Here is a 21,608-nt window from a genome sequence, read left to right on the forward strand (position 1 = left end):
TATTTGGGTACAATCCAAAAATGTAAAAGCGGGATGAACGTGAAGTCACAAAACCCTTTCTGCTACACAGGGTGCAGCCTCATGCGCAGAGGAGTATTTCTTCTCTACTTACCTCAATTGATGAAAAGTCCAGAGGAGGAAGAGAAGGAGTAACTTCTGCATCGGGGCTAACTGGCGAGAGTATTTCTTCTTCTTCTTCTTCTAGATGACTGGTGTCCTCCATTGTTTCGATCAGGGTCTCAGATTGACTATTATCAGCCTCTGGATCTGGGATGTGGTCCATAGAAGATCTCTCTTCTTCCTCACCTTCTTCATCATCTGTGTTGGCTTCTCTCTCCTCTTCCATTTCAGAGGGTTCTCGTTTCGTTCCCTCCTGGTACTCCAGTGGGCTCTGCTCACTCTCGTCCACTTCTAATGACTGGCGGTGATCGCTGCTGCAGCTGCTACCACTTCTGCTTCTCTTCATTTCGTATTCAGGAATGCCATGGAACGATTGGTCAGTGGTGTCTGGGCCTAGAGTCTCTTCTTCTTCTTCTTCTTCTTCTTCTTCTTCTTCTTCTTCTTCTTCTTCAGCCACTGGAGGACAGCTTTTAACAGATCCGGGCTCCTTTTTCTCAGGTAGAAACTGGGACCAGTCATCCCCAACAAAAAGTTCATCCACTAGATTGATTGGACTGAGACCGGGATCAAAGTTCAAGGAGTCACTGCCTGAACTGATGAAGAGAAAACAAGAATTAGAAAAGATCATTTAGGGGCAGTCAGCTAGATTCAGTCTTGCTCTTTGTTCACTCTACTGAACATGAATACATTTCTTCTAGTAAGCAAGACCCTGTTATAGGGTTGCATGGTATACTGGTACTAAAAAAGAATGAAAAACCTAAATTTTAAAAAGGCATGTACCAGCATTTCAGTAATTTTGGTACCAGCAGTAAATGGGAGTTTTCAAAGATCTCATGCTCAGCTCTTCGTTCTTCCACTCTTCGGTGTGCTGAAGACTCCATGGGGGGCGGGGGTGGGGGGGGTGGCTGGGGGGTCAGGATTTGGGAGCCCTCCACCCCACTCATTGACACGCTGAGGAAGTCAAATGGGAAGCCCTGTTTGCATTTAAGCCACACAACTGTGTGGCACTCCAGGTAGACACACGATAAGTGTTGTGCAAGTTCACACCCCACAAGAACTCACTCAAAGTTCAGTTCACACAGATTAAAATGAATAAATTCACATTCATAGTTCACCATTTTAATTTTGAACAATTTTGAATTTTTTAAGGAGTGAGAATAAATGACCCATGAGTTTACTTTTTTCAATTTTGCAGGCCTTATATTAAGCTATTACAGTGTTCCTGAATAAAATACAATAATTATGAAGACTTTTTTATTTAAATACACTTTGTTGAGTTATACCCAGCAACAAACACATATAACCATATATGCTAATATCCTCCCAGTCAAAAAAGAAATTAAATAGATGCAAGTATACATATAAATGACCGCTCTATTTCCAGCCGTAGCATGTAGGTGAACTAACCGATTATGCTGCCGGTCAAAATTTGTGTCACATATTGGATTTCCAATGGGAAAAAATATAAAGTGGCCTCACGAAGTACAACGTTTTCCTAAAAGTGAAAGCGGAGCTTCACCGCGTGCTTGTGATAGTGGGGGTGCAGCTTAAGCACAAGCAGGCAGACACAGACAGGGCCTATTTGAGTTTACATTATTTTTTCCAAATGCAAAACCATTTGTACAAAATAAATTTTCAGAAAAATCCATTATTTGTGCTTATCCAAATACCGGATTCAGATTCAGATACACCCCTACATTACAGGGTAAGGCAAAACATTTAATCTGGACCTAAACCAGATCCAGAATGTCACATAAAACTGAACTAGCTCACGTTCATTTTCTTCACTTGCAAATACGTTACGTTAAGTTCACCGTTCTTAGAAAAATGAGCTTGTTCAATGAATGCACTCTTTGATCTAGTTCATGAACAACACTACACAAGATTGAGTTTAGCAAAAAAGCACGCAAGAGCTTTACAAATGAGGCTCGAGGAGAGCAAAACACCAACTCAGAAACAAGACGCTAAGTCAAAGTCACAAGTCAGAGCCTTACATGCCTATTAGCAAGAAGTTTTAATAAATAATCCAGTCTTGTTGTGTGTTCCTCAATCATTCTCTATCATGTTCTCAACATGAGCAGCTTAACGGCATCACAATCTGCGCTGTTTTCATTTTCTGTTTATCGTGTACACATAGTAAGTAAACAAAGCAACAGTATTGTGAATTTAGTAACAAAAGGCCGGTGGCCAGTAATACTGGATTGTTCAAAAATATAAGGATTTGTTTTGATGAAAAATTATACTGTAATCAGTTAAGTTCAGATATATCATGTTATGTGTGCGATGATCAGGAGTGTCCCATAGATATTGATTGATGTGTTTAAGGTTGTGCCACAACCACTAACCCACTTTCTGGTTCTTTTAGAATGGAGGTGAACACGTTGGTAGATAACTGACATCACTTCCAATCCTAACTTTTCTAACTCCATCTCACCCAATCCTTCCGTACTTAAAGCCACATCTGCCAGGAATTCTCTGTTCATTTTGAAACCAGTTTCTTGAGAATATGGATCTTCACATCGTCCAAGCTGGGCAGAAGCTTTTTGAGAGCAGACAGTTGGACCCCTGCCTTGTGTCTACTGATCGCTATCTGACATTAAACAGGGTGTCCACTAGAACCCTAATTCTTTGTTGTCTCTTTTACATCTTTTCTAATTGTCACAACCACAATCAGGAATTCTCCTCGTACATATGTACACAAAGTAGAAAGAAAGGTATCAGGTGGGAGACCAGAGGAGTGGGTGGTTTTTCCCCGCCAAGTAGATATAAAAGCAAGAGATAGAGAGATTTTAGAGACTGGTGCTTGCCACCTTTTCGGGGTTTGGTTTGTCAGTTGGGACACATTGTGGTCCCTGAGGGTAATGGTGTTTGGGGTCTCCCTTGTTCATACATAAAGCTGGGAGACACAGCAATTTTAGGAAGGACAATCTGGGGTGTCTATTCTACATAAGCTAGGAGACAGAGAGGTTCCCATAGATAGATAGATAGATAGATAGATAGATAGATAGATAGATAGATAGATAGATAGATAGATAGATAGATAGATAGATAGATAGATAGATAGATAGATAGATAGATAGATAGATAGATAGATAGATAGATAGATAGATAGATAGATAGATAGATAGATATTTTAGGTAGGAGACTGGGGTGGGGTCTACAATTTCCAGATACATATGACATTACAGTACTGCAAGGCTGCAATGTGTGTCTTTACAGAGTACTGAAAGAAGAAGTTACCATTCTTGGTAAAATAAAATGTGCCAATACTGCATACAGATTTAGTCCCACCTGACTTCAAACGTCACCAGTACGCATGAAAAGCTCCGACACTATAAAAAGTAAAACATAGTAGTGTTTTATGGAGTACCAGAGGAATACCAGCTTAATTCAAGCACTGGATACAATGAAATTCTTATTTGACTGATGGGTAACTCATTATAAGTCTTTGTCAGGGCGAATCTTGCACTGTAAAAATATAAAAACAAAATACAATGGGACCAACACAGCCTGGATTCAGGTGGCCCAGCTATCTCCTCACTTGCTGGATGGAAGGATACTGTTGACCGCACCTGCAATTTTGCCTTTCTCGATGGGCCTGATACAACATTTCTTCATATCAGTTTAATGAGCCGGAGTTCCTTTCCCACTTCCTGCCATTCACAACTCACTGCAGGCCACAATGGCGGCCAGGCTTACTGATTTCTCATCCCTATATGGATTGCTAAGACACCCTGGCAACAATCCGGTCATAGAACTGTACGCTAGGGCTCCTCAGTTGTCTCCTGGACACACATTTCCCATATCATCATCGCCACTGCATTTTTTTTCCTACCCCCCTCCACCCCAGATCAGAGTTTAAGTCACTATGCCCCTCAATTTGCACCTCAGGTTTGTGTGGCAAACACAATGCCAGGTTTCTTCCACCTGTGTTTCTTTATTTGATGTCAAACTACCATAGCTAAATGATTATTTTTTTGTTTTGTTTCGTTTTTCATAAGTTGGTCAGCTTCACACCTGCTTAAACACCAAAGTATATGAAATTTGACGCCCAAATGAGGAAAACAGAAAAAAAAGGCTGGTGCCAACTGATAAGGTTGTGCTAAGCAGATAAGAGCTGCATTCGTTCAAACAGTAAGGACCAAGTTCACTTCAAATGCAGAACTAAATGTGAGCAGCTGTCAGTTTAAGTAAAATACTAGGCCAGCCCTGGGAAGCCCCTTATCTGCAAAATAACATGGCACCCAAGCAGAAATCATTTGGTTTATTTCAGAGGCTGTACTCGGCTGGTATGGTGGATACGATCTCAGGGTTACAGCTCATCCAAGATGGAGTGCATACTTTCAATGTCATCAAGCTCATCTGTGAGCCATTCAAAGGACTAATGTCCTAGGAAAAGGATGATCTTGACTGGTGGCCATCCCTGTCAGGATGAGTGACATCAACTTATGTGGAAAATGGAGCCAAATTCTGAGGGAGCAATGTGGCTACATGAGCTGTGCCTGCCTGTTTACTCCTACTATTACTTTTGTAACACAGTCCAGTGTGACACACGCATGTCAGAGGGTCACCCACAGGCCTCATCTAAGGTGTGTAATACCACCTTGTGGCGAGAGCAAACGCTGGCACTAATCACATGCTCCCCCTGACCAGTGAGGGTAGTTGACTTCACCCCTTCTGGTCCGCCACCTATACATTCCAAGGCTACCAGAAGGAGGCGCCATTCTATGATAGGAGTACCGCGCAGGGAAGACCTCCATCCTCGTGGCCTACCTTCAAGAAAACCCTAAGCTTTAGCCCTAACAGGCGATCAACGTTTTGTTGGTTTACTTAAGCGCCATAGAGCGGAATACAGACTTAAAAAGATTACAGAGTTTCAGAAAAAAGCCTTCGAGAGTTAAATGGGGAGGACTGGGTTGGTACCCCAACATTTATCCACTCCATCTTGTGATTCCTCCCTCAACCACACCACCCAAATAATAATGAAAAAATACAGTAAATAGAATAATTAATTAAAATAACTGTTACCACACTGGCAGGGGAATCTACTATGAGGGCAACCTGAATGCGCACCCAAGGGCCCTCTTCAGGAAGGGCAATTTTCACATCGCACGTTATACCTTAATGAGTGAGCGCGCATTGAATTTCCATTTAAACCCGCACTTAATGGGATATGTGGGATATGTGGACAGCAGTGCAATCAGATGAGATCTCGAGGGGGGTCCCCCCCACCCAAACCAGGTCACATTATTAACAAGCAACCTCCTGTTTCAATGAAACAAACATTTAACGTTTTTCTCAAATCTCCGTGCAGGAGCTCATTTCATTGAGTTACCTCAGGGCCTGTGGGGGTCTTATTCTGGCCTAGCTACCACCATTATTTTTTTTATTAATATTATTGTGAATATTATGTGAATTTCCCCTTGGGATTAATAAAGTATCTATCTATCTATCTATCTATCTATCTATCTATCTATCTATCTATCTATCTATCTATCTAATCATCCCCTGTCCATTATTGGCTAACTCACCCGCTCACATGAAACTTACTGGCTCAAAATGGCTGCCGTCGCATCATACAGGTGGAGGCTGCGTATCGCTAGTGGTTGAAGTGACTCCTTCTCTTTATGTTATACTAGCCATCTATTATGATCAGAGATGGCATAGCGGTGCAGTAGTCAGTGCTGCTGCCACATAGCTATGGAGTCCTGGGCTCAGCGCGCACTGCACACATGCATGTTCTTCCCCACATTCTCTCCCATGTATTCCAGTTTTCATTCCACATCCCAAGTACATGCATGTTAGATTAACTGGTGCCTCTAAACCTGATGTCACATTGCATAGCTTCTAGTCGTTGGGGATGTCAACTTGTAGTTGCTAATCCTGTCACCAGTCCTTGACTGAAAATCACCTGCGTGTCACAATTACGGACCGAGTGCCGACAGTTGTGCTCATCCTGTGCTGTCTGATGGAGCCGGTGTTTTACGATGGGTTAACAGCTACAGTAAGTTCAGCCACAATCTCCGACCCTGTTTTTTTTTTTTTCATTCTGTTTGGACAGAAACACACAACAACAGACGCACAAGCTCTGTTTACCCGCGTTGCTTATTCTTCATCATACATTCTACACAGTGTACTTCTGGATGGGCACTCATTGCTTGTCAGCTCTCATGCACAAAGAGCCCACCACAACGACTGAAGACGTAATGACAGGTCAGTCTTTAGCAATACTGCCTCATGAGTCTACTATCCTGGGTGTGAAAGATGCCCCACCTGGCCGTTGTCTGTGTGAGGACTGCATGTTCTCCCTGTGTTGGAGACTGACACCCTATTGACGGTGGCTTCCTACCATTCTACAGTACAAATGTTGCCAGGATAGCAACAGCCCTTTACAACCCTAACCTTAGAAAATGTATGAATGAAAAATATAGCATATCATTTTCAAACCCATTTAATTTTGTTAGAGCCTATCGCAGACAGCATAGGGCACGAGACAGGAAAAAACCCTGGGCAAGGTAATACACCTCCACACACACTGGGGCCAAGTTGGTGTCGCCAATTGGAGCAAACTCCATGCTGGGACACGAACCCTGGTCTCCTAATTGCAAGTCAGCAGTGCTACCTGCACCATCATGCCTCCATAATATAATATAGGGCGGCACGGGGGCACAGTGGTAGCGCTGCTGCGTCACAGTTAGGAGACCTGGGTTCACTTCCCAGGTCCTCCCTGCGTGGAGTTTGCATGTTCTCCCCGTGTCTGCGTGGGTTTCCTCCCACAGTCCAAAGACATGCAGGTTAGGTTCATTGGCGATTTTAAATTGTCCCTGGTGTGTGTGTGTGTGTGTGTGTGCATGTGTGTGCCCTGCCCGAGGTTTGTTTCCTGCCTTTTTTTTTTTATTCTTTATTTCGCCTTATACAATTTCTTGTATTAGGAATTTGTTAGTTTTCGCATACCCCTTGGGGTCAGAGCGCAGGGTCAGCCATTGTACAGCACCTCTGGAGCAATTACAGGTCAAGGGTCCAGCAGAGTAGGATCTCTTTTCGCAGTGATGGGGATTCAAACCGGCAACCTGCTGGATACCAGCACAGATCCTTAGCCTCAGAGCCACCAGTCTGCTGCCTTGCGCCCTGTGTTGGCTGGGATTGGCTCCAGCAGACCCCCATGGCCCTGTAGTTAGGATATAGCTGGATGGATAATATAATATAATATCCATCCATCCATCCATTTTCCAACCCGCTGAATCCAAACACAGGGTCACGGGGGTCTGCTGGAGCCAATCCCAGCCAACACAGGGCACAAGGCAGGAACCAATCCCAGGCAGGGTGCCAACCCACCACAGGACACACACAAACACACCCACACACGAAGCACACACTAGGGCCAATTTAGAATTGCCAATCCACCTAACGTGCATGTCTTTGGACTGTGGGAGGAAACCGGAGCGCCCGGAGGAAACCCACGCAGACACGGGGAGAACATGCAAACTCCACGCAGGGAGGACCCGGGAAGCGAACCCGGGTCTCCTAACTGCGAGGCAGCAGCACTACCCACTGCGCAAACCGTGCCACCTAATATAATATAATATAATATAATATAATATAATATAATATAATATAATATAATATAATATAATATAATATAATATAATATAATATACTGGGGGCGGCACGGTGGCGCAGTGGGTAGCGCTGCTGCCTCGCAGTTGGGAGATCTGGGGACCTGGGTTCGATTCCCGGGTCCTCCCTGCGTGGAGTTTGCATGTTCTCCCCGTGTCTGCGTGGGTTTCCTCCGGGCGCTCCGGTTTCCTCCCACAGTCCAAAGACATGCAGGTTAGGTGGATTGGCGATTCTAAATTGGCCCTAGTGTGTGCTTGGTGTGTGGGTGTGTTTGTGTGTGTCCTGCGGTGGGTTGGCACCCTGCCCAGGATTGTTTCCTGCCTTGTGCCCTGTGTTGGCTGGGATTGGCTCCAGCAGACCCCCGTGACCCTGTGTCCGGATTCAGCGGGTTGGAAAATGGATGGATGGATGGATAATATAATGGGGTGGAGCAGTGGTAGCACTGCTGCCTCGCAGTTAGGAGACCTGGGTTCGCTTCCCGGGTCCTCCCTGCATGGAGTTTGCATGTTCTCCCCGTGTCTGTGTGGGTTTCCTCCCACAGTCCACAGACATGCAGGTTAGGTGGATTGGTGATTCTGAATTGGCCCAAGTGTGTGCTTGGTGTGTGGGTGTGTTTGTGTGTGTCCTGTGGTGGGTTGGCACCCTGCCCTGGATTGTTTCCTGTGTTGGCTGGGATTGGCTCCAGCAGACCCCCGTGACCCTGTGTTTGGATTCAGCGGATTGGAAAATGGATGGATGGATGGATAATATAATATAATATAATATAATATAATATAATATAATATAATATAATATAATATAATATAATATAATATAATAACTGGCTTAAGTGAGTCTGAGATGCTGTGTTATGTTATTGTGCACATTTAAAAAACGGATGATGTCATGAAGTCCAAATATACTGTAATAAGTTCAAATATCAGTAATTACAGGTGTAACTCTATAACATAAAAGAAAGTAATCTGAAAACTGATTATTAACAAAAAATGCTTCCGGGGCTTGAAAAGATTGATGTAATTAAAGAAGAAGAGCTAAGGTGCAGGAATGCCCGTCAGTGAAGTGTCATTAATATGCAGTGAGTTTACTGAAGGTGCTTTATTACAAACTGCATGTATTTAACCTCATTTGGCAATAATGACCCTATAAACATTAGATTTAAAAAATAATTTTTTTATTTCATGAAATATTTGTTTTGTTTTTTTTTTTGTTTGTTTTTTTTATTTTTTTGTAAAACTGTGCTTAATTGTAAGGGAAGTTAGAGTTAGACAGTGTGGGTTTCAAATCATTGGTACTGAGGTCTCAATGTCGGTATCGATACCAAAGTCAAACTTTTAACACCGATTTAACAATACTGAGGTATGAAAAGAGGCGTACCGTACCATATAAACTGGCCAAATGTTTTACATCCATATTTGTTAATCTGAAATGTCCATTTTATCTGAGTTTGAAGTGATTTGAGGAAGCGTCGCTCCACATCACCTCAGACAATCGGGGTTCCAGCTACTCAGGGCACTTATTTTGGGGATCCTCTGGTGTTTATTTTTGTTGGCTCTTCTTGGATGATGCACTTTTGTCCTGCAGTGCACTACTGTGTGAGGATCTGAATAACAAATTAAAGTTCAGCTTGAACCTTCTACCTTCAAGGAAAGTCATTCTCGGCAGTTCACAAAGTCTTTTTCCAATCTGGGATACAACATGAAGGACGCACCGCTATTTGTATGTCTGCGTCAACAACATCACACCAACAAATTCTGGGACCTACCGCTCCTGGCAGCCATCAACACCGTTTACCAGAATGGTGGAAATGTCCAGAAGAAAAACAAAAAAAAAAAAGTAAAAATATGTCACTTTCTTGGAAAGTTGTTCTCCAAAGTCCAGTTTTCATTGTGAGATTTATTTTTTAAAACAGCATGCCGTAGACATTTTTGAAGCTTTGAAATCCATCCATCCATCCATTATCCAACCCGCTATATCCTAACTACAGGGTCACGGGGGTCTGCTGGAGCCAATCCCAGCCAACACAGGGCGCAAGGCAGGAAACAAACCCCGGGCAGGGCGCCAGCCCACCGCAGAGCTTTGAAATCTCCCATTCAAAAGCATGGCCAATTCTTAGGGAAACACTCAACTACAAATCAGTGTACGGTTTGAATTTTACCTCGAAGGCGGTTATGTCATTGTGTATATTTTTATATTTTTTATTTTACTCATTTGACAGGCGCTCCTGGCAGTAAATTAATGAAACATCAGGCCGTGGTATGGACTGAAGTAAGTACACCTCACTGCAGGACACAGGATGGGGCAGGAACCGGATGTAGGCAGGGTTGGATGACCAAGTTTTATGGAGTTTGACCATTTAAAAAAGGTACAACGTTATCTGTCGTGACATACGTACACTTTGGGGACACCTCAAACCAGGAGTCTCCAACTCCAGTCCTGGAGAGCTACTGTGGCTGCAGGTTTTCATTCTAACCCTTTTCTTAATTAGTGACTAGATTTTTCTGCTAATTAACTCTTTGCCTTCATTTTAATTGATGCACAATTTAAGACTCAGGCCCCTTAATTATTTCTTTTTACCTTAATTAGCAACCAAACAATATGAAGACACAAAAAGAACCAACACATAAACAACAACCTGCGTCCATAACACAATAACTGAAAATAAAGAACGGTAATGTTGATCTGTTCAGGTCCACAAAACATTTTGACAGCCAACACTCGTAAAAAAGAAAATCACAGTTTTGGAAACATCTGCTATGGCAGAATGAGCGCACGCCATGGAATTAAATAACGAGAATTGAGAAATAGGGCGGCACGGTGGCGCAGTGGGTAGCGCTGCTGCCTCGCAGTTGGGAGACCTGTGGACCTGGGTTCACTTCCCGGGTCCTCCCTGCGTGGAGTCTGCATGTTCTCCCCGTGTCTGCGTGGGTTTCCTCCCACAGTCCAAAGACATGCAGGTTAGGTGGATTGGCGATTCTAAATTGGCCCTAGTGTGTGCTTGGTGTGTGGGTGTGTTTGTGTGTGTCCTGTGGTGGGTTGGCACCCTGCCCAGGATTGGTTCCTGCCTTGTGCCCTGTGTTGGCTGGGATTGGCTCCAGCAGACCCCCATGACCCTGTGTTCGGATTCAGCGGGTTGGCAAATGGATGGATGAAGTGAAGTTGGTTGGAGTTTGAGGCCCCAACTTAGTTGGTCATCTGTTGGCTCACTTCACATCAAATTTATGTTTAGGTGCCGTTTAAGGAAAAAAGAATCAATTCAGCGGTCAGCATCTCAAGGAAAGTCAATTAAAATAAAGGGAAATAGTTAATTAGCAGCAATATCTGGTCACTAATTAAGAAAAGAGTTAGAATGAAAGCCTGCAGCCACAGTAGCTCTCCGGGACTGGAGTTGGAGACCCCTGCATTAAAGGCTCTGGTGGTGGTAATTCCTCGCCGATCCTCAAGGTGGCGCTGTTTTACTAATGCCTCTTCTCTTCCTCCCTCTACAGACAGGATGATTGACAGCCCAACCACCACCGACGTTACTTCTATTGGTCAGACCCTGGACCCGCCTCTTCCTGCCTGGCCTGTACTTTACCAGAAATGCCGCCCTCTTGACACTCACGTCTGTGAAATGTTTTTTGCTTTTTCTAATGCATTTATACATTAACTGGAGTTTGCCTATGGATGCCCCAAATCTTTTATGTTTGTTTGTTCTTTTTCATTACACTGTGTATTTTTTCAGTCCATCAATAATGATACTTAGTCATTCAATACAGTAGTCATGATATTGTTTGTGTGCTCATTGCCGTGCACCGTTCCTTACTAGCTCTCATTGTATGCTAATATGGCTGCTGTCTCCACCCCATCCCACGCTCATCTCTCTGGCTGCACAGCATCTTGAAGAACCTCAGTCACAGCAGGTCACGAGGTCTCCTCATCCTTGAAACTGAAGTGGGTAAGTGACATGATGTTCACCTCCATAAAAGCAAACAATCAAAACAGCTGAACTTATGCAGAAATGTATACAAGATAGCTGTCTTAACTGTGAGAGTCCCAAAAGTACAAATTCCAAAACACTTTCAAAAATTGCCCACCAAAACCTCAACTAGACGCCAAAAGAGCTGCAAAAGATCTTTATAAAATAAAAGGTTTATTTTCACCAAAGACTGTGCAAGCACAAAGCTCTGAACACCACAAAGGAATCCCATTAATTGACAGTAAACAAAGTCCTAATACAGAATCCAAATTCGCAGTTAAAAAACAGAGCACAGGTTCTAAAAGTTGTGGCACCCGGACAGGGCTCACGCCCGGCCGGGACGCCCAGGAAGACAGGAGGGGGGTGTCCGCCCTGGTTGTACTGGGGGCCACGGGTACAGTGCTTGGAAGCTCTACCCTGTTAGGGCCCGTGGGGGTGCCCCGATGCCTTGGGGACCCTGGACCCTGGCGCTTCTGCCACACCGGAAGTGCTGGGGGGAAGAAAAGAGGGGACACCCGGAGTGCTTCCAGGTATGCAGCCGACCAGAGCACCTGGAGCACATCCGGGTGTGTATAAAAGGGGCCGCCTACCTTCAGACGGAGACAAGAGTCGGGAGGAAGTGAAATGATGTCGGGAGGAAGGCAAGGAGGTGGCTTGAAGAAGGCATTGTTGTTTGGCCAGGGCTTTGGGGTCCTTCGGGTTTGTGAGCACAATAACTTTGTAAATATTGTAAATAAACATGTGTTGGGTGACATGAGCGTGTCTGCCTGTCTGTGTCCGAGCCAGTCTCCACAAGGTCCAGAAAACACAAAAACCAATAGCGAGGCACAGAAAACTCAAGAAACACTCCACTCCCTAGCGCATCCGTTATGAAACACCAGTTACCATGGAAGTCCCTCCCATAAACAGGGTGGGGGGCCATTCCTGGTGGTGATTGGCAGGTGGCCTCGCCCCTTGGGGAACCACCCACAAAACACATAGGTCATAACCTGGGCCTATTCCACTTACAAATAAACACACAGAAAAATATACACAACACGTAAAAGAACCATTAATACAAATAAATGATATAAAATTAGACACAACAGACCAGAAACACAGCTTTGAACCCCAGCCAGGGTGGGGGGAAATGCTGGCTGAAACGTGACAATAGCTTGGTGACACTTTATGGTGCAGTGACTAAACGAGTATTTGGTATTTCTGTTAAATTAAAAAAACAATCTTATGCTTGCATTATCAAAAGACGATCATACAGTACGTCATTATTTCTCTGTCTTTGTAATATACTAGAAAAGAGCCACGATGGTCCGCTGGGCATCGTGTTCAGATGCAGTCAGCCTTTTTAGCTTGAGACTTCAGAACAGATTTTAAATCCCTGATGTGCATTTCTTTGAAAAAATTTCAAGCTTAAGAAATTTGAAGTCCAATTACTCACAGACCCACCACATCCAACAACTTTGTTTGTCATTTCTAGAGTTGAAATCTGCTGTCGATGAAGGAAAATCCATCCATCCATCCATTTTCCAACCCGCTGAATCCAAACACAGGGTCACGGGGGTCTGCTGGAGCCAATCCCAGCCAACACAGGGCAGGAACCAATCCCAGGCAGGGTGCCAAACCACCGCAGAACACACACAAACACACCCACACCCCAAGCACACACTAGTGCCAATTTAGAATCGCCAATCTACCTAACCTGCATGTCTTTGGACTGTGGGAGGAAATTGGAGCTCCCGGAGGAAACCCATGCAGACACGGGGAGAACATGCAAACTCCATGCAGGGAGGACCCGGGAAGCGAACCCAGGTCCCCAGGTCTCCCAACTGCGAGGCAGCAGCGCTACCCACTGCGCCACCGTGCTGCCCTGAAGGAAAATTCAGCCGCAAAACGGTGTCAACCCTTTGAATTCACCCTCACTTATGTCCATTTTCTGCTTACTTTGATTGAACTGGCTGTAACGTCATCATCCTTCACTCAATATGCATGTTCCATACCTCAAAGTAAAGGTCAGATGTTCCTCTTTCAGAATTTTGTGGAATTAGTTATGTTGTATACTGTAAGTACCCAGGAGGAAGGATGACGGGGATGAAGGATGATTTCTTGCCTGACAAAGAGGCCATGATGGATGGACTGAGCAAACACGCGTGCCAGGATTAGTTCAGTCCCCCACATGGCAAGTGGCTGTTGTTGAACCCAGTTAGGTTACCTGCATGGAGTCCAGAAATAGCAGCCCTGTCGGGTGTCCTTGGGTGTTTGCTGGTGGGATCGACTGCCCTGGTTTCAACCTGGACAACATATGCGTGACACCAGAAGCCGTCCCAGGTCTAGTTAAAAAGAAGCATGCAGCTTCACCTCGGGGGAGTCCGAGTCGGGAGGCTTAGGGCAACGCACAACAGGAGGCAGATGGAGGAAGAGGATCTGTTTCAGTCTGTACTATTTTATTATTTGAAAAGGGTTGGTGGCAAAAAAAGACTTTTTATTAAAACCTGGAATTGTGCTGGGTAACGCTGTGTGGTTACAATACATATTACAGCATAATAAGTTGCAAAATTTAGTAAATGTTTTACTAAAAATGCACTTTGAATGTTATTCTTGCTTCCACTGGTGTTGAAATAACCTAACAAACACTATAAAAATGTTGGTGAATGTATCAGGGACTCCAAGATTAAAAACTAAAAGAGTCAAGATAGCCATTGGGGTGCAGGTGTGCATCGTGATGCTGAAAAACATTGCAACATCTTGTCGGGGTATGCAATATGTCATTTTAATGGAAAAACGCTATTATAATTATAGCAATGAGGAAATTATGATTTTATGCAGGTTTTTTTACTTTTTTATTTTGCACTAGCCGTCCCTCACGGCTCCGCCCGCGTTGTAGTGAAACAGGACAACCTTTAAAAATCAATAAACAAACAGGTATCGCTAACTAAGCGGACGCAAGGAACACTCCAAAACGCAGAGGAAGACCAACTAGAACGGAGGCTGGAGCGTGAGTGAGGAGGGCCCAGCCTGGCTCCATTCTCCTGACGTCACGCTTCCCACTCCCCTCGACTCATAGCCTCTGTCTCGGATTAGCGCGAATATGTCGCTCCTGGAAGCGAACTATGATACTTAGCACAATGAGAGAAGTTGGAAAATCAACCAGAATGTCCAAGGAAATTACAGAAAAACACCTGATCTAAATCCATTAAGTAGTTCTCTCATTCGCTAGCTAAGTGAATGTAAGATGCGCCCCAAGGATGGCGCATGAGTGAAGAGGGCCCCGCTGCATCTCTCTCGGATTTGCACAAATAATTGGAACCGCAAGCAAACTATGATACTTATCGCGATGAGAGAAGTCGCAAAATCATCCAGAATGTTCAAGCACATTATAGAAAAATACCTGATCTAAATCCATCAAGTAGTTCTCTCGTTAGCTAGCTAAGCGAATGTAAGATGCGCCCCGAGGCGGCGTGTGAGTGAGGAGGGCCTCACCGCATCTCTCTTGGATTTACACAAATAAATTGGAACCGCAAGCAACCTATGATACTTAGCGCAATGAGAGAAGTCGCAAAATCAACCAGAATGTTCAAGCAAATTATAGAAAAAGAACCCAATCTAAATTAGTTAAGTAGTTCTCTCATTAGCTAGCTAAGCGAATGTAAGGTGCGCACTGAGGCTGGCGCATGAGTGAGGAGGGCCCCGCCGTGTCTCTCTCGGATTTGCACAAATAAATCAGAACCACTAGCAAACTATGATATTTAGCACAATGAGAGAAGTCGCAAAATCATCCGGAATGTTCAAGCACATTATAGAAAAATACCTGATCTAAATCCATCAAGTAGTTCTCTCGTTAGCTAGCTAAGCGAATGTAAGATGCGCCCCGAGGCGGCGTGTGAGTGAGGAGGGCCTCACCGCATCTCTCTTGGATTTACGCAAATAAATTGGAACCGCAAGCAACCTATGATACTTAGCGCAATGAGAGAAGTCGCAAAATCAACCAGAATGTTCAAGCAAATTATAGAAAAAGAACCCAATCTAAATTAGTTAAGTAGTTCTCTCATTAGCTAGCTAAGCGAATGTAAGGTGCGCACTGAGGCTGGCGCATGAGTGAGGAGGGCCCCGCCGTGTCTCTCTCGGATTTGCACAAATAAATCAGAACCACTAGCAAACTATGATATTTAGCACAATGAGAGAAGTCGCAAAATCATCCGGAATGTTCAAGCACATTATAGAAAAATACCTGATCTAAATCCATCAAGTAGTTCTCTCGTTAGCTAGCTAAGCGAATGTAAGATGCTCCCCGAGGCGGGCGTGTGAGTGAGGAGGGCTTCATCGCATCTCTCTTGGATTTACGCAAGTAAATTGGAACTGCAAGCAACCTATGATACTTAACGCAATGAGAGAAGTTGCAAAATCAACTAGAATGTTCAAACAAATTATAGAAAAAGAACCCGAGCTAAATCCGTTAAGTAGTTCTCTCGTTAGCTAGCTAAGCGAATGTAAGGTGCGCACCGAGGCCGGCGCGTGAGTGAGGAGGGCCTCACCGCATCTCTCTCGGATTTGCACAAATAAATCAGAACTGCAAGCAAACTATGACACTTATCGCGATGAGAGAAGTCGCAAAATCAACTAGAATGTTCAAGAAAATTATAGAAAAAAAACCCAATCTAAATCGGTTAAGTAGTTCTCTCGTTAGCTAGCTAAGTGAATGTAAGATGCGCCCCGAGGCGGGCGCGTGAGTGAGGAGGGCCTCACCGCATCTCTCTCGGATTTGCACAAATAAATCACAACCACAAGCGAACTATGATATTTAGCACAATGAGAGAAGTCGCAAAATCAACTAAAATATTCGAACAAATTATAGAAAAAGAACCCGAGCTAAATCCGTTAAGTAGTTCTCTCGTTAGCTAGCTAAGCGAATGAAAGGTGCGCACCAAGGCCGGCGCGTGAGGGAGGAGGGCTCCGCTGTGTCTCTCTCGGATTTGCACAAATAAATCAGAACCGCAAGCAAACTTTGATACTTATTGCGATGAGAGAAGTCGCAAAATCATCCGGAATGTTCAAGAAAATTATAGAAAAAAAACCCAATCTAAATCGGTTAAGTAGTTCTCTCGTTAGCTAGCTAAGCGAATGTAAGATGCGCCCCGAGGCGGGCGCGTGAGGGAGGAGGGCCCCACCGCATCTCTCTCGGATTTGCACAAATAAATCACAACCACAAGCGAACTATGATATTTAGCACAATGAGAGAAGTCGCAAAATCAACTAGAATGTTCAAACAAATTATAGAAAAAGAATCCGAGCTAAATCCGTTAAGTAGTTCTCTCGTTAGCTAGCTAAGCGAATGAAAGGTGCGCACCAAGGCCGGCGCGTGAGGGAGGAGGGCCTCACCGCATCTCTCTCACCCGAGCTAAATCCGTTAAGTAGTTCTCTCATGAAAAGCGGACAGACGGACAGGCACACAGATGTTGGATTTTATATATATATATATATATATATATATATATATATAGAGAGAGAGAGAGAGAGAGAGAGAGAGAGAGAGAGATAGTAACAAGTCAACTTCCTAATCAGCCGACACATGGTGCTTCAGTAAGCATTCCGCATGTCAACTGGATGATAACATACATATAAGACCGCAAGATTGTTACAGTCTGCTTTCTATATAAGATTATTGTTCGGTCCCACCAGCGGGTCTAAAACAATGGGACTGAGTTTAAAGGGTTACAAATGTATTTAATGTACACTACTAGTACATGTAATTATATTCTATTAACACTGTTATTTTTAAGTATAATTCAGTTACAAAAATATGTAACAAACACATTGTGATAACAAATTCTTTCATGAAGCAACTAGAAAATGTTAAAATTGATCCAACTTTTAACTCTTCGAATGCACCTGATGTTCCATCTTAAAGACAGTTTGGGTTCTTTATTTTTTTCTTTGAACTCAACAATGTTCTTCTTTTTTTAACTGGGAGAAAGCAATAAACCACAGATGTGCAAGGAATAAAATACTGAGAACTAAACCAATTTTTCATCAGAACAAGGTTGAGACCAGAATCATAATCGAGAGTTCAGGAAAAAATAAGTCTTAAACCAGAAAAGCACTAAGAAACGATCACAAGTACTTTTCACAAGATGGTCCAATCTGGGATACAATGTAAAAGACGTAAAAGACGTTCCGATATTTGTGAGGACGTGTCGATCACATCACATGTACAAATCGCCATGACAGCCAGCAACACAGTTTACCAGAATGTGGTGACGGCCAGGAGATAAACAAAATGACGTTGTGCCATAACGGAAACTTTCTTGGAAAGACTTGGATCACAAAATAAAGTTCAAAAATGAATAACGAGTACAAAAACCCTACAGACAACAAGGGAATGGACCCAAAAAATTATAAGGAGGTGCTGGAAAAGTGAAACAACAGAAATCAATCCCCACACCTGAATGTCACACCATGTCTACATTTTCTTACTTATCCCATATTTTCTGTGATCTTGGGCCTGCACAAAGTCCTGAATCCATCCTTCTCCATTTCCAAATGCTCCTCTCAAACTCCTCTATCAAGTGGCATGCTCTTCATTTGTATCCTTATTGTTATAACTAAACCACTCCATTCATCACAGATCAACTAAAACATTGACAATCAGCCCTTATTTACTTTGTAACACACTTGTACTCCATCATCATTCACCATCACTTACAGCCTGATGGGTACCCCAAGGGTGTTGAGCATTTTCACCATTTTCTTTAGTTTTTCACCCAGAAGGATCCATTCCTATCCAGATTCAATTATCATGATTTCTGGCCTCAACAGCCATCTGTTGCCCATCATTTTTGCTCAAGCAGCCTCCCATTAGCCCCCTCTTAACCTCTATGTCAACACTCCTGGTTGACTATGTCTCCACTCGACAGATGGATACCTGAAATGCTTAGGCTTGCTTGACGCAGGCGGTGGGGCCGGTGGAGTACTTGTGTTGGACGGCACCTCCATCTCTGTCCATCGACCGTCAGGGACCATCGCTTCTACAGCTGGACTGGCGCTCTCCTGAAATGACATCAACAAAAAACAAGTAAAGAAACGTCATTGTTGGTTTCTTCGCGTACCCCAATCAGACTCTGGAAGTGGACAAAACAGATCTCAACCATTCTCCCTGCTAGATGACCCTTCTCACACTGGACACCATGACAGGGTGACATCCAGATTTGGCCGCAGGCATTTTTTACTCACGTAGCTCATGTCCTCTGCTTTGCAGTCTTCCCCATCACTCTCATCTTCCTCCTCCATGTGATTGGCGTGATCTCGCTGGTTTGCAATACTGTATGCCAAATGCTCAGAGTCCACTGCCTCCTGTTCCTCATCCTCGTCGTCGTCCTCCTCCTCTTCATGTCGGTGCTGCTGCCGGAGCCGGAGGTCATTACGTAGTCTGACGTTCTGGAGCATTGACTCCAAGAGAAAGTGCCCATCAGGTGAAGACATGGCAAGGCGTGTAAGTCCCCGGGGCAATAAAAACAGATAAGACGGTGTCTCTAAAATGCCACTCGCCGGCTTGCCTATTTGCGAAGGGCTCTCAAACGTCGAAATAAAGGGAATGCTTTAAACTTGCCGCTTCTACAAAGTTTTATTCCAGGGTGACTTGCAGAGAATTATACAAGAAAATGAAACCACGACGAGTGGTCTTCTGACTGCAAAGACTGACAACTAAGTACAGAAAACGTACTTGAAAAGGAACATTCCTAAAAAAATAAAAATGATATAAAAAACTGGTTGCAATTCAGATACCATTCCACACCCTACCTGAAAGCCCACCTGCCTCAAGGAGGACACGAAATTCACACTACCTGGGGTTACGGCTCAAAAAATGATCATTTACGCAATAATGAAGATAAATCTTTGTTAATTAACCCCCCACCTCCCCCTCCCACTCCCCCGCAACAAGTTTCAGCTCACAGAACGGCTGCGGAGAAGACCCTGAGGTTGACAAGTCACCTGGGGAGCTGTAGCCGTCCCATTTGGGTGGTACCACACACCCACCACCCTTGACCTGACAATAAAGATGATGAAGAGACCAGAGGATTAGGCACAGGACGATATATCCAACGAAAAAGGGTTACAAAAAAAAAAAAAAATTCAAACTACATACAGATAAACGCTGCCCAAATCCCACCCACGGGTTTCTTCAAGTCAGCCTGGCACAGTCCCAGTCGGCTGTTGTCGGTGTCCCTCCGGCTCCAGCTTCCAGTTCTTAACTCTTCCTTTCTTGCCGGTCCCCAGCTGGCCTGCTACACCATATATATATATATATATTTTTTTTTTTACAACTTTTTTCCACCGTCTCTGTCGGCTTGACTCTCCCCCTCCCCCGCTGTCCCCCCCCTCCAACGCCCAAATGCAGTGCCACTCCTCTCTCTCTCTGTCTTTTCAGGTAAGCGCTGCCCCTTTTGGTATCTCAGGCCCTGTTTCCTGACACAGCCAGTGTCTGCTTTGCTCTTCTCTCCCCCTCTCTCTCTCCCTCTCTCTCTCTCTCTCTTTTTTAGTCAACCCCCCCCCCCCCCCCCCCCCCCCCCAACGACAAACACACACCTAGCGCAGTCTCGGTTTGGCTTTCTGCAGGCCTTCCCTTTCCAGCCCTGTGGTGAGCAGGAGGGTGTGGAAAAAGAATGAGAGGCACTCCCTGGTAGGTAAGCTCTGTTTGGACAGGTTCAGCAATGCAAGTCAACAAACAGGCCGGGTTGCTTTGATTACGCCAGATTTCGACAAGTTCTTTGCCCAGCCTTGTCGGAAAGATGGCAGTGACGGCTCATCTTGGGCTCTGCTGTCAACCCCACTTAAACAAACACAACAGACCAAGAGGGCCAAAAAACAAAAACTCTGTGTATGCGCGTTTAGGTAGAATCCAAGAACAAACTTGAATTTGGAATCCTGTGGCACCAACAACACCGGCTCACTCACCTGGACTTTGCTAGCATGATTGGTGGGGAACGACAGAACACCGTAAGCTATGAATGAAAGTCTCACACGAACTGAAGATATTCAAGCCCAGTCCAAAAAGGCAAGGCAGTGTCTTTAGATAGATAGATAGATAGATAGATAGATAGATAGATAGATAGATAGATAGATAGATAGATAGATAGATAGATAGATAGATAGATAGATAGATAGATAGATAGATAGATAGATAGATAGATAGATAGATAGATAGATAGATAGATAGATAGATACGTTATTAATCCCAATGGGAAATTCACATTCTTCAGCAGCAGCATACTGATACAATAAATAATATTAAATTAAAGATTGATAATAATGCAGGTGAAAAACAGACAATAACTTTGTATAATGTTAAATGTTAACATTTACCCCCCCGGGTGGAATTAAAGAGTCGCATAGTTTGGGGGAGGAACGATCTTCTCAGTCTGTCAGTGGAGCAGGACGGTGACAGCAGTCTGTCGCTGAAGCTGCTCTTCTGTCTGGAGATGATACTATTAAGTGGATGCAGTGGATTCTCCATAATTGATAGGAGCCTGCTGAGCACCCGTCGCTCTGCCACGGATGTCAAACTTTCCAGCTCCAAGCCAACAGTAGAGCTTGCCTTCCTCACCAGTTTGTCCAGGCGTGAGGCGTCTTTCCTCTTTATGCTGCCTCCCCAGCACACCACTGCGTAGAAGAGGGCGCTCGTCACAACCGTCTGATAGAACATCTGCAGCATCTTATTGCAGATGTTGAAGGACGCCAGCCTTCTAAGGAAGTATAGTCGGCTCTGTCCTTTCTTACACAGAGCATCAGTATTGGCAGTCCAGTCTAATTTATCATCCTGCTGCACTCCCAGATATTTATAGGTCTGCACCATCTGCACACAGTCACCTTTGATGATCATGGGGTCTATGAGGGGTCTGGGCCTCCTAAAATCCACCACCAGCTCCTT

General features: G+C 44.2%; 1 protein-coding gene across 1 annotated transcript in view; it reads right to left on the minus strand.

The window, feature by feature from the left end:
• LOC114659668 (uncharacterized) overlaps positions 1-21,608 on the minus strand; it is a 119,614-nt gene that overhangs the window by 20,976 nt on the left and 77,030 nt on the right. The window contains exons 6-7 of the mRNA XM_028812269.2: positions 18,606-18,730; positions 113-713 (exon numbers count right to left, since the gene is read on the minus strand). Coding sequence (XP_028668102.1) covers positions 113-713; positions 18,606-18,730 — 726 coding nt within the window. The remainder of the gene's footprint in view (positions 1-112; positions 714-18,605; positions 18,731-21,608) is intronic.

The sequence above is a fragment of the Erpetoichthys calabaricus genome, chromosome 10 (assembly GCF_900747795.2).
Source record: "Erpetoichthys calabaricus chromosome 10, fErpCal1.3, whole genome shotgun sequence".
NCBI classification, from domain to species: domain Eukaryota; kingdom Metazoa; phylum Chordata; class Cladistia; order Polypteriformes; family Polypteridae; genus Erpetoichthys; species Erpetoichthys calabaricus.